General features: G+C 35.6%; 1 protein-coding gene across 2 annotated transcripts in view; it reads left to right on the forward strand.

The window, feature by feature from the left end:
• KDM4C (lysine demethylase 4C) overlaps positions 1 to 14,444 on the forward strand; it is a 265,851-nt gene that overhangs the window by 228,877 nt on the left and 22,530 nt on the right. Inside the window, exons 18-19 of one of the 2 annotated variants that reach the window (XM_034073180.1) lie at positions 3,011 to 3,196; positions 8,907 to 9,077. In XM_034073180.1, the coding sequence (XP_033929071.1) occupies positions 3,011 to 3,196; positions 8,907 to 9,077 (357 nt within the window). The remainder of the gene's footprint in view (positions 1 to 3,010; positions 3,197 to 8,906; positions 9,078 to 14,444) is intronic. The other variant, XM_034073181.1, reaches the window with a different exon arrangement.

Here is a 14,444-nt window from a genome sequence, read left to right on the forward strand (position 1 = left end):
CCACATCCAGCCTGTCTTGAATGTTGATTCCACCACAACCTGTGCCGATGTTTTACTGCTCTCATTGTAAAAATTTCTTCCTCATGTCCAGCCTGAATCTTCTCTCTTTTCATTTAAAGCCATTACTCCTTGTCCTTTGCAGCAGACCCTGCTAAAAAAAACTCTCCTCATCTTCCTTATAGGCCCTTTAAAATATTAATAATATTAATTGATTATTAATTAATAGTAATTCTATGCTAATATTATTAACATTGGGGAAAAAAAAGGTGAAAAAGGTAATTTCAATTCATATACTGTGAAGCCCCAAATGAGAGTTTGACAATTACATCATTAGTTAGAAGCTAGAAAGGGGAAGGAAAGAAATGCCAGTATGGGTCAGACACAGTTTGTTACTTACAGCTAATATACAGCTTGGTATGCAGCTCTGCTAATGTTCCAAAAGTCCATGCAAAGTAAATTTTTAGTTTGCTGGGGTTTTATTCTATCTTTTCTGATGGTAGGTTAACTACTGTTTGACTTAAATGGTGACAAGATGAAGGAGCTTTTTTCTCATATCTCTGAATGGGAGCCATGCTGTCTGATACAGTTATGCAAGCTTGGAATTTACCTGAACATGTTTTATTTGTGCATGTATGTACTTTTCAAAATTAATGCCTAAATTTAAGAAACATTGTAAAGCTGAGGTTAATCTGCATCAGCTCTTTCAGTGTCGCACTTTTCCAAAGGACTACAAATAACAGGAAACCTATTTCACTGTCAACCTTGATTCTTTTTGTGCATTCTAAAGAAGACTGATGCTCAGGATTTTTCTGGTATTCCATAAGATCAGGGAGAAATAGGATTTATTTCTCCCCTCCCCCCCCCCCCATGTACAATAATATTCATGGTCTTAGACTTTCTCATACCTAAAGAGTGTACAAGTATAGCACAAAACATTAATGTGCATTTGGAGTTAACCAATGGAACGGCTACTTTCCTTGTATTTGGCAGTGAGATGGATTCATCTTATGGTTAAAACATGGGAAGTATTTTCACTTTCTCCATGGGACTTGAAGTCTGCATTCACATAATTACATATGGCCAATCAGTATTCCTTTTATACCGGAGTAAATCTGAAGTAATTTAACTTTTCATCAATATTACAGTAATTTTACACCAGTACAGAAATGAGTATGATCAACAGTAATTTGACAGCTTTTTTTAAAAAAATATATATTATTTTTTCAGTACTTTCAAGCTGCAACTCTGAAAAGTACTGAAGAATGATTATTCTTACAATATAGCAGTTTGTCTCATAAGTTCTTAAGTAAACCTATGCAGAAGAGAATAGAGGAGTTTGTCTCTTTTACAGAAAGGGATGAAGTTTTGCCCTAACTTCTGTGGATTTGGCCGTCCCACTTAATGTGTTACATTTTCAGTTTTCCTGACAGCACTTACAGCTTCCCTTCCAACATCTCTAACTGTCCTCATGATGCTTTTATTTTTCTCTGCTTTTCCACTTCTGGAAGGTGATAAGCCTTAAAGTGTTAAAATGGAAGAATAACTGTACAAATATATAGTTCTAAGTGTGTCGTTTTCTGAACTATTACGCATTTAATGTAATGGTTTAGATTTCTGTGTCTCCCAAGATTTTATGATACCTTAGTAAGACGCTGAAGAAACAGCTACATTGTAATATTTGCATGTTTGCTGCCTTGTGCAAGTGCAGTCCATAATTTAAGGAGATCAGAATTTTCTGCTGTAGCAAGCTTCCTCCGGTTACTGCTAATTCAGCTGCAGTTTACTTTTTCAATGCTCTACCCTATTCTTTCTTCTTTTGTTGAGTGGACTGGTGAATTTGTGTGTAAGCATTCAAAAAGAGCTGTGTATTTGCATGTAAGCATTCGAAAAGAGCTGTGTATTTGCATGAACTTGATGTCTAGACTTTACACACAATAGGTTTCAATTTTGTTTTCTTACTGAAATTCCTATTGTCCTTAATTCTGAATGTATGTATTTTGACTTACCTGAAAATGGCTTAATACACATGAATATAAATGAGATATCAGCATATAAGTGAAGTGTCAGGAATATTTCTTTAGATGGCAAAATTATCTTCTTAGTAGTCTTTCAGATCTAATGCTACTACAGCAGACTGAGCTGAATTCTGGTCCTTTTGGTGAATGATAGGTAAAATTTTTAACCAAGTTCCAGATGCCACATGCTGCTCTTGTGTCTGCTTCTGCAAAGCTGTGTATGGTATTAACTTTCAGAGTGTGGATACGAGGCAGAGTTTTTCATGTTCACAATGACGTGTGAACTAGAACTCAGCATGACTGATGAGCTTAACAGGGGTAGAACTTACAAAAAAAACATTATTTCAGTCACAAACTGAGTGTTAGAAGTCATTGAAACTATCTTAGTGCTGAATTATATTTATATATATAATTATATATATATATATACCTGCAGATTTTCTTCAGAATGTGGAAATTAATGGACAATAGAACAGAATTCTATGGTAACCTGATAGGAAGAATTTGACATGAGTTAATTTTAAATACTTTGGATTATTAAACATATAGTAAAAATAAATAAAAATTACACTTACTTATATTCCTAGCATAGCAGACAAGAGGATGCTTAAAAAAATCAGTGATTAGCAAATTTAGAACAAATAGAAGTAATCACTACTTCAGCAGTATGTTTTCAAATTATTAAATTCACTGTTATGTTTTATTAAATAAAATGTCTTCATTTTAGAATAGCTGAATCTTATGAATATCAGTAACAGTTACATTTTTGTTAGCCATGATGAGAGCTACCAGAGGAAAGTTCCTGTATGCGATACAAGACAGTTGTTACAAAGCTTACCTTATAATTCATAAATATTGTTTCTTTTGTCATGCATATTGCATGATATAAGATGTAATTATTGAAGCATAAATAACATTTCAGTCCTTGAGGTACTTGCAGAAGTCACCAGACTTGGTGTAGTATGATAAATACTCTGTTTATTTTGCTTCTACAGAAATGTATCTTGTGCAGACAAAGAATTAAGAAAACCTCTGGTGCCTGCATTCAGTGTTCATATGGATGCTGTCCAGCGTCCTTCCATGTTACCTGTGCCCATGCTGCAGGCATGCTGATGGAACCTGATGACTGGCCATATGTTGTCTATATCACATGTTTCAGGCACAAGATCAACCAAAATGTGGTAAGGAATTTGTTTCCTTGTTTGTTAAAAAATGCAATTGCAGAATTAAACTGTGTTTCTGTAGAACATGGAAGAAGGGATCTATGTGATCTAATATCTGCATCTATCATATTTCCATACATAACAAACCATTACACCTTGAAGATTGTTCCTTCTACCGTTACCTGGGAGAAATGGTACTTAATATGCCTAACACTTTTTGCAAACACAACCAGGATCTGGTTTTACCTAGTTTTGACAGTGGACAGTGAACCAGTTCTGTTTAAAACAGTGAAACAGCCCTATTTTTACTTGTTTAAACAGTAAAACTCTTTTCTCTATGTTGTGGCCACTTTCTTAGCCACTTAAGTTTTCCACCTTCCTCCAATATATGTCTCTTGATACTGGAGTCCCCTTATGCTGTTAAACAATGCACATGATTTTCTTCATTTTATCGTCTTTTATGCTAAATGGTAAATGTGCTGAAGTTTTGGATTTTTTTATTCTATATTGATACAGCTCTTAATATAGTGGTATATCTCTCCTAGAGAGACTTTTTTTTCCCTAGCATTTTTGTATTCATATTAATTATTAATAGAAAAACCTACAAAATGCTAATGAAAAGCAGTAGGTTGTTTAAATTCAGAATTTCAATCTGAAATAGAATCATACTTTCAACCTAATGTAAAACTGCAGACTTTCTTAGTGTACACTTTAACTGGAATAGAAAAGAAGCCATTATTATTTTGAATGGTAAGAAACAAAACACATAGCTGAAAAAAACACATTAGTAATACAGTAATATAGAATCCAATCAAATCCTCTTTTTCTTACTGGCTTTCTTCTTCCCATATTAAGTAGTGTCAAAGACAAAAACACCAGCCACTAACTAGGGAGAAAAAGGACTTTGTGTGGCTACTGTTTTAGAGGTTGTGTGAAGGATGTTCAAAGTAGCTTGAATGAGCACATACTTCCCTGAAACTCAGCACCAACCTTTTTGAAAATCTGTGGTATCAACATTTTCATATGGCTCAAATAAAATTTGGATTTGGAGAAGAGAAAGAAAAAACATGCTTTTGTACTCCTCATTGGGCCAAAAATTGGAAAGATCAGATATTTTGTTAAAGAATCTTTTTCTGGGATATTCTTCTGGGACATGTGAGATTGCCCTATGTTTGTATATGCTCGGTTTTATACTCTGTCTTTTGGATAAAGAATCTAATCATATCTTTAAGCCTTTGGAAGTTTTTTTGCCATTGGTTTTCTTGTAATGCATTTCTCTTCTATTAGCTATTTCTTCATGGAGAAATTACATTGCACTTCACCATTAGACATCTTACTTGTAATGAACTTTTTTAGTTTCTGTTTTAACTTCCTTGCTTGAATGCAGAACAGGGGAATTGTGCAGAATGAAATATTTTCGTAACCTTACAAATTTTTACAGGAATCAGATTTTCTTGTCAGCAAAAAAGAAAAAAAAATCTCTTCTGTTTTTTTTAGCAATTGAAAGCATTGTACATAAAGCAAGGACACTTACTTCACCTCATTTCAAGGAAGCAAAATTAAATTATCTGGTTTTCCACTAATACAGCCTCTAGATAGTGTGCCTAAATGCTCAGTGAATACCTGGGATTGCTGCATTCTTCAAGTTTAAAAAAAAAATATCTAGCAACCCAAAACTCAGCAACCAAAGGATGGCTTCTGCGCACTAGGAAAAATTACAACATATATCTATAGTGGTATTGTAATATGTAAATCAATGAGGATGCTCAATAAAAAAGGTACAAATAAATGTGTATTGTTACTACTATTAGAATCATAGAATAGTTATCATCTAGTTCCAACCTCACTGCCATGGGCCAGGACACTTTCCAGGGCCTTAAAACACTTTTAAGTATGGGGCATCCACAGTTCCTCTGAGCAACCTGTTTCAGTGTCTCACCACCCTCATTGCGAAGAACTTCTTCCTAATGTCCAATCTAAATCAACACTCAGTTTAAAGCCATTACCCCTTGTCCTGTCATTACTTTCATTACAAGTGTATCGCTTTACATTAGGCAAGGGTTTATTACAATGATGAGGTGAAGCATGCATCCAAATTATTTAGGGCTGTCATCTCAAGCAAACTGTGTTCAAATTACTGAGCAGTATACTTTTGCAAGTGCATTGCTGAATATATTTTTCACTTAGGATCAGATTCTGTATTGTCTTTTGGATTGTTTCCTAAACTATCTTTTAACTTCAACCATGGAAAACACTGGCAGGTCTTCTGATTTAAAAAATCATGAAAAAGGCAATCAAAAAGGAAAGCATAATCCTTGCATCCATATAGTGCTGCCAAAGGAAGTAAATGTACAAGTACCAAGAACTGGACTTTTTAGATGTTGATACTACTTTTCAAAAATAGGTTCTTTACAGGTCCACAGGCTCAAAACTAAGCATGACTCTTGTATTTGCTGAAGGCACAGCTTTAGAAATAACACAAAAATCTGCTAGCAGAATAGTTATTTTGTACAGAATGTTTTTGATTATTCCTGTCATGACCTATGTTAATTTGTTATGTAAACTGGAGTGTCAATATGCAAGGAAAGCTCTGTGATTTACTACTTCCAGGCAGTAGGTTGTTTTGATTTTTTTATTTTTTCTCTTTGACTGTGCTTGTCTCTAGGCATGAAACATATCCCTCACACCTTTAGGTGCTGCAGATGAATATGTTTTGATTAAAAAAAATCTCTTTTGTACACAAGGAAATAAGAAAAAATAAGAAAAAGAAGTTATATGAATTTATACTGACAGGAAAGAAAAATCCCCATAGGATCCATACAAGATTAGCAAAGACAGCACTGAGGGTCAGAGAAAGCCAGCTGGAGGCAAACATGCACTCAGGTGATGTGTCATTTGGAAAGTGTGATCAGAAAAGGCCACCTAGGCAGCCCCAGTTACATGCATTTTGAAGACTGTCTTTAGAAGGGGCAAAGATAGTTGTAAAAACCCAGTGGATAGGAGTTGCAGAAACCTGCTGTTGCTGCCTTTTGAGCTATTTCAAATTATCTTCTTCTGTTATTGGCCATTTCTTAGCACTGTTGCACAGGGAACAAAGCAATGATTTCAAATGAAAGCTGCAGATCCTTTTTCTGCTGAACACCTGAGTAATGGAATGAGTGTCATTGCTTGCCACTGTCTGATACCTACTGCCCTTAACATTTCTGCTAACTACTGTCTCTTAACATTTCAGTGAGACTAAGGCATGCCTTAGGAAGGACATATTACCCAAAAATCATAAGCCAACATAGTTTTGAATTGTCATGCATAATTTCTATGCCAAAATTGAGTTCTGAGAAGTAAGCTTAAAATGATGATGAGAGTTATGTTCCTTTATAAAGTAGGTTTCAGAATTCTGAGGATCCTTCATTAAAAATTCTAGTGAGAAAGTTGCTATATATTTAGATATACATCAGATACCTATTTCACGGTGGTTATTACTATTTCATATACCATAGTTTATAGGGTTTATTTTAGGCAGTGTTCAAGGCCAGGTTGGACGGAGTCTTTAGTGATGTGGTTTAGTGTGTGGTGTTCCTGACGATAGCAAAGAGGTTGCAAGTAGATGATCATAAGGTCCTTTCCAACCCTAACTATTATAGAATGGCTATATGATTCCCTATATTTTATTTAATATTTAACAAGATTTTTGTGTCCTGTCATACAGAAAATGAAGGAGGAAGATTTTCCCTCTTATCTTATTGACTTTTGCACACAGAAGGGGAGGTTAGCTATTTTTCTTTGTATCTTGTTGGTTTTTTATTTCTGCCATTATACTCCTTCATCCTTGTCTTCCTCTGCTGTTAAACGAAAATCATGCTTTTTAAACCACAGCTTTCTCAACAAGCTGATGACTACCAGAGCTGTTTCTTTAATCTGATAGACTCCCTGACGTAACAACTGTCCTTACTGATAAAAAATTACATTCTTAACATCAATAAATTCTTCAGATTTTCTGGCAGGAAATGTTTTCTGGGACATGCAATCAGTTACAGAGTCTACCTGTCAATATTTTTGTGAGAAATAAATCAAGAGTCCTACCGAGATAACAGAAAAAAATAATCTCCTTGAACTAGGTTGCATTTCTGTTCTTTATTATTTCTTCTAATGAGCAATGGCACTTCTCTGAGAATTTTATCATTAAATAAGCCTGTATTGTCTCTTAAAGTATATTTTGCCTTCCACCATCTCTGAAGAGACATTTAAGCCTTGTAATAGAACTACTTCTCCTTCATCTTCTGTAATATATATTTTTTCTTTATTATCTCATATAGGTAAATTAGTTCATACTCTCCAGTTTTCTTCTTATCCCTCCTTCCCTTTCTGCCCAAATAACAGAATAGACTGAAGTAAATAATGGAAAGTTAAATTAACATGCATACTGATATTTGTTTCAAGATTGTGTAGAAAGTTCTATACTCCTATGATAATATCAGTAAAGTGTTATTTACATAGTTAATTATATTACTCAGTCTAACTCTAGAGAAGTGAAAAGAAGAAGAAACAATTTTGTTGTACATATAAATGGTTAAATAATTTCTGAGTATGCTCAGAACATTATTTCTACCTAGATTTGAGGATGTTTTAGGAGCATCACTGGGTTTTACTATCTGAGGTGACCTCAGCTAAATCCTCCAAATGCGTATGTCAGGCAGAGCTCTGACACACAGAGATTTAGCGCACTGCCTCCAGAAATGGTACAGAATATTTGTACTTTGCCCTTAGTTTGAGGGAGCAAAGAGGTTTAAAAACTCTAAATCCCAGAAACTGGTCAAAGAAAGATACACAGTAGTGACTAAAACCAGAAGTGTTCAAGTTTAGGATGTTTTTTCTCTGCCGCAGAAGCATTGACATTACTATTAATGCTTGGAACCTTAATAAAAGCTGTCATTGTTTCTTCCTTTGATATTAATGCTAAAAATTATACAACTAGCATTTGCCAGCTTTTCACAGATGCTTTTTAAGATCACTATATTGATTGAAGAATTTACTGCCTATTGAGGTTTGAAGCAGTGCTAATTGAGTAATTACTTTGGCATATGTAGTGAAGTATTTCATGATGTTTATATATAAAATAAATATAAATTTAGAAATATGTAAATGTTTAGATTATTTTTTTATTCATTATATTAATTTATTCTAAATTAAAAAAAATGCTTAATATATGCTAGTGTAGTTGACCCTCTTAGTAGCATTAAAAGTTCAACGGATCAGATCTCACCAAACCCACAATAACTCACTTTTCAATAAACAAATGGACATATGTGAGGTAATAAGTAGACAGCCAGGATCATAAGAAAGAAGTGCTTTCCTTGTGTTACTAGGATGAGAAGCTCTTGATGTTATTTTTCCTGGTGAAGAAGGCTGCTTTTTAATTCCCTTGGGGGTACATTAGCTGGGAGCTGAGATTTAACATTCATCAGCTGCAAAAATATTTTTGAGTGCTGTGATTTGCTGATCTTCAAATGCCATTTGTTTTCTCATAAAATGGAGAAACTCTCCATGTAAAACAAATTTGTGTGATCACAATTGGAAGGAATTTGCATTTGGAAGGAAAATGCAGTTTTGCATTTCAAGTTTTTACATTGAGTAGTGTTATAAATTCTGTTTTGACACTGATAAATTTCAGATGAATAACCTCATATTTAAAAATTACTTTTTCTTTTAAATTCTTCATTTTTTTTTCAAGAGAGCTAAAGCATGTGAGAAAGGCATTAGAGTTGGGCAGACAGTCATCACGAAACACAGGAATACAAGATACTATAGTTGCAGAGTCAAAAGAGTGACATCTCAACTTTTCTATGAAGTGATGTTTGATGATGGCTCTTTCAGTCTGGATACTTTTCCCGAAGACATTGTAGTAAGTACTTTTGCCAGATACATGTTCTTTTGTTGTTGGTGTGGGGTTTTTTTTGTTGTTGGTCTTTGGGGCTTTATTTTGCCTTTTTTTGTTTGGTTGGTTTTTTTGGTTGGTTGTTTTTTAATGTTGTCTTTTTTTTTTTAAAGTAGAGAGTTGAAATTTCTTTTGACCTGGAAGAGATAATGCCCTAATATTCAGTTCATGTTTGTTACTTTAGCTGCTGAGAATGATTATTTTCTAATGGGCTTCCAAATCTTGGTTGTTCTAATCAGTCTTTGCCATTTTACCAGATGAATAAAAAATAATCTTAGATAATCTTTTAATTAAATAAGAAATATGTATTTCATAAAGGATATGAGAGAGGGAATTCCATATATCCTTCTCTGTCTCTCAGAGATAATTTGTAAAAACTCCTTGCAGAGTAGAAAAGTCCTGCTGCAATGGGAAGAATAACTCTCAAGTATCTAACAACTTGTTTACGCTTTCTGATATTTAGTTTGTAAAATTACATTATTAATGATAAAAATCATCAGGGAGACAAATGTGTAGTTTATTGCATATCCAAAAAGAAATTGAGATTTTGATTTCCCTTATGCACTTACATTAACTACCATGTTTCTCAGAACTCAGAACTGTTAAAGGACCATGTGCCCTTAGCACATAAGAAAATTCCCAGACAACTGGGGAAGATTTTGTTTCCCTTCACATTTGCAAGGAATACATTGGATGTTAACCTTCCTTGTGTTCATCAAGTACCGCTTGACTTCTTCCTCACAATAACTCTAATCCTTGTTTACTTCCTGAGTCTCTGAGTCTTTCTGCTGAATTAATATTTTTTCTGCATCTCATACAAAAATTCTCTAAAAGTTAAAGTATTCAGTGGACACTGGTATGCAAAAGTGCTGTTTGTTGCATGACCACTTTTCACATAGTCCCATGGCCTGTTCTGTATGTTGTGGGGAAGAGCCTGGTATATGAAGTGGTGAGGAAGGATATACGCTTTTGTCATGGTTTAAACTCAGACAGTAACTAAGTTCCATGCAGCTGCTTGCAGACCTTTCTCTTCCCCTCTCCCTGGGTGAGATAGGGAGGAGAATCAAAGGAATATAAAACCCATGCATTGAGATAGGAACAGTTTAATAACTAAAGAATAATATGCTACTACTAATAATAATGATAATTGTAAGGGAAATAACAAGGGAAGAAAATATAAGACCAAAAGGAGAAAAGAGAAGAAACAACTGTAAACACAAATCATGCACAATACAATTGCTCACCACCTGCCAACCAATATCCAGTCCAACCCAAGCAGTTTTCTGCTCTTCTGGGTAACGCCCCTGTTTATATACGGGGCATGACATGCTGTGGTGTGGAATAATCCCTTGCTAATTTGAGTCGGGTGTCCTGTCTCTGGTCCCTCCCAGCTTCCTGTGACCCTCCTCACTGGCAGAGCAGAAAGCTGAAAAGTCCTTGATCGGAGTAGGTGCGACTGAGCAGCAACTAAAGCATTGGTGTGTTATCAATATTGTTCTCAGACTAAAGCCAAAACACAGCACTGCACCAGCTAGTAGGAAGAAAATTAACTCTATCCCAGCTGAAACTGGGACAGCTTTGCAGCTCAAGTGACGCAACTATAGGAGTACTACGTAGTTTTCTCCCATGAAAGCCTTTGAGCTGTTCTATTTTCTGCAGTCCTAATATTTTCCTGGAAGTAGCATTAGCTGACATATACATCAATGGAAATGGTACTGTCGTTCTTAAAGTCTTCTTAGTTATTGAAAAATCTGACGCCTTTTGAAAATACAGTATTAGAAAGGGTACATTTCAGAGCAGTGTATGGGAATTGAGCTGTTTACTTTCTACTGTTCTGAATAAAAGACAATCAGCAAATCCCTCTTACATGTTTTTGAAAATTTATCCTTTAATTTGAAACACTCCAAAAGGCTTCATTAATCATAGGATCAGAAAGATACTCTGATTTAGGATGATCAAGATATTAAACAAATGTGGCTGTATTGTTATTAGAAACCCTCTTTTGTATATGCTTGCACTGAGGTTCTAGGAAGGCAGAGATGAGAAACTGCTTGCTGCCCTAGTGGGGTAGTCTGATCTGAAGCTAAGAATAAATGTAATCAGGTCTAGATATGCCTCAGTGCTTCTCAGATAGTGGATGAACAACATATAATTGTTTGATGAAAACACCAAACAAATGTCACATTCCTTAGAGAAATCTTGCGTTTTCATTAGATAATATACCTGCAGCAGTTACTGGAAGGAAAAAAAAAAATAGTGTTTTTTCTTCTGCCTGGACTAAAATTTGCTAATCCATGCAATGTGCGTATCAGGTGTTAGTGCCGCCGGGAGGACTTATTCATCAAATCTGGTGTGAAAGCAATGTTGCTGCCTATTGAAGAACTTATTTTTTCTAATCTGTTTTCACTTTTCAACTAGCTCACAAAGATAGCAGCAGCTTTCCGCTTTTCAACTATGTGCTGAATCTATGACATAATTTCAGTTCAGCTCACAATAGACCACAATTCCAATGTTCAGATACAGTGATTTATTTTTAAGGGGAAAAATAAAGAGCAAGGAAATTTCTGTCTCGAAGCCTCATGAAACTCTGATTGAGTGTAAGCATTCAATAACTACCAAAGCAGCATATACATATGTGTTTCTCATATGTGTTTTTCTTAGTTTGTGTTAGCATTTGTCAAATAGGTGGTTTGGGTTTTATTTTAAAGTCTAGATGTGAGATAGAGACATAGCTATATAGATATTTTTATTTCAAGCTATTGCTTGGGTACTGTACAGGATTTCTACTTTGTCAGAATTTCTTAGAATAATTGCACCTCAATTACAATGTTTAAACCCATTACGTAGCTTGTTGATGTGCTAACCTCTCAAGTGTAAGAGGGTGCAAAGAAGTATATAGGTATGGGTTTTTGCAGGAAGAAACAGCAGGACAGGTTCCTCTGTGAGTCATGGAAAGACTGCATTGGGGGGTAGTCCATGGTATCTTAAAGGAGGTGAGATGACTGCTTCAACAGTTGCAGGCATGTAAGTGAGGAATGCATATGCTGTAGTGCTGAGAAACTGCTACCAATAGACATCATGTATGTGTGCCAGTTGCCACTTCTTGGAGAGTTAATGTCACACAGCCCCCAGATCAGCATCTGGAGGAATACTGTCTTGCACAACAGGCAGTTAGGTTATGCATTAGAAATTACCTCCTCATCTGGGAGGCCTGCTCATTTAGGAGGGTATAAATATACCTTTAAAAGGTACTACAGTACCTTTTTTTTTTATTTATTTTTTTCCATTGTTCATACCTGATGGACATATCACTACTGGTATGTCTTGTACTTGTGTTTCTTTATATGCTGTGTTTGTCAGTAATGCCTTAACAGCAAATATATACATATGTATGTCATCTGGAATTAGAGCTAAGGATGAAGTTGTTCCCATGTTACCTTACTAAAATTCCAGGTAAACAGGGAAGCCTTGCAGTATACTTGTTCAGGAACAGAAATATCCCACCAAATTGTACTGATTGCAAGAAAGAGAGGAGGAAAAAGGAATAAAATTGAAGAGTTGGGCATGCTTTGGTTCTGTGGGGAGGTCTGATTACAGGAGAGCTGAGCACGTCTCTCCTGAATTGTCCATCCTTCCAGGCCACTTGCCCAGTGAATGTCCTGGTCCTCCAGTAGCCAGTTTGCATGGAATTCTTTGGTGTTGTGGTTTCACTTTGTGGTTATCAAGCAAAATAGGTGAACAAAAATGAGTGTGCTTACTCTTGCTGCCATCACGTACCCACAGTTTGGTTTAGTTTTCTATTCAGTGTATAAATGTCAGGATTCTCCATTGAGAAAGTAAACTGATCTGTGGGTTGTCGTGCCCACAATACAAATGGACTTTACCTATTGAAATGTATAAATTGAATACTATCCTAAGCAGCATTGTAACTTACAGAACGCTGCAGTAAATATTCCTTACAAGCTAGAGTGTCTTAAGAGTTGAAAGAGTGAGGTGTGTCAGGAAGGACACTTGGATGCTATGTTCAGAAGATGCTATATTTGATTTGCAGAACCCCAGTATGGTAATTTTCTGAGGTCCTGATTAAATCCAAAAAGCATACTTTTGAAAAAGTCTGCTTTGCTTCAGTTTAAGACATTCAGATTGCAGCTTTCAAAAGCATGAGCAAGGGTTTGCCTGTGTCAAATTGGTCCACCCAACATCTTGCTGCTTTTTTTTTTTTTGGTCTGCCATTGTGTTTTGAAATGGAGGCCATCTTACCTGAAAAATTCAAGCACCAAAAAAAACCCACCAAGTAGTGGATTTATTAACATACCAACACTGATACCTGGAATCTGTAACAGAATTATTATGCTGATGCAAGTACATTCTTTCAGTAGTGGACCCAAGAGAGCCTTCAGTGTGAAGAGGATGGAGGAATTTAAGCTCTGTCTTTGTGTCTATCAATACTTTAAATTTACCACTGGCAGGAGAGAGAGTAGCAGGCCTGTTGAGAACTCTGACAGCCAAAGTACTTCACTGAAATTATCTTGAGGGCTACAACTTACAGTGTTCACTTAAATTTCACAACATCCAAAATTATTATCCTCTTCTTTATTTGAAATAAAATTGGGCACATTTTAGTTGCCAGTATTTGAAGAAAAATCCTGCTAGTATGATAGCAATGTAATTTGTAAAGCTATTTAAAAACCTCCAACGACCATATCCCACTTTTCTCAGCGAGGAACCTTCTTTGTAATCCTCTACCTCTGTCCCAGCCCACAAATGTTCACTTTACACCCTACAGAATTATGAAAGATTCAACATCTCATGACCGACACTACCATATACATGTACGGTGTGCATACTTGCTAAGTACCTTAGGTTTCTTGAGGATTGTCGACTCTCAGATTCAGAATGATCCTTCATAGTCTAAGTATCAAGCATGGGGTTGAAGCTGCATAGGCGTTTGAAATCTTGGAAGTCACTAAAGGCAATTGCTGTAAAGTACAGTCAAAAGGGTTAGGCTGAATCCAGATTATCCCAAAGATAGTCTTATTAAAGTAGTGAGAGACAGAATGTATTTACTTCATCTTCCTTTCAGATGTAGAACAAATGGGATTTAACTGGATGGTTCTCCAAAAATAATTTCCTCTACAGGCTATCTAAAGGGAACACTGGTTTAAAACCATAATGTGCCATTTTATAGGTGGGAGGTTTTGCATGTGCAGGTTAGAAAAGGTAGCTCACTTTTTGGGGTTGTAAGTGTTGGTGTTGAGAATGTAGCTTCAAGAACAGTCTTGCTACTTTACAAGAACTTTTTCCTAATGACTTTGCCTGTGACTACTGACTTTC

This window comes from Melopsittacus undulatus, chromosome Z, assembly GCF_012275295.1.
Source record: "Melopsittacus undulatus isolate bMelUnd1 chromosome Z, bMelUnd1.mat.Z, whole genome shotgun sequence".
NCBI classification, from domain to species: Eukaryota; Metazoa; Chordata; class Aves; order Psittaciformes; family Psittaculidae; genus Melopsittacus; species Melopsittacus undulatus.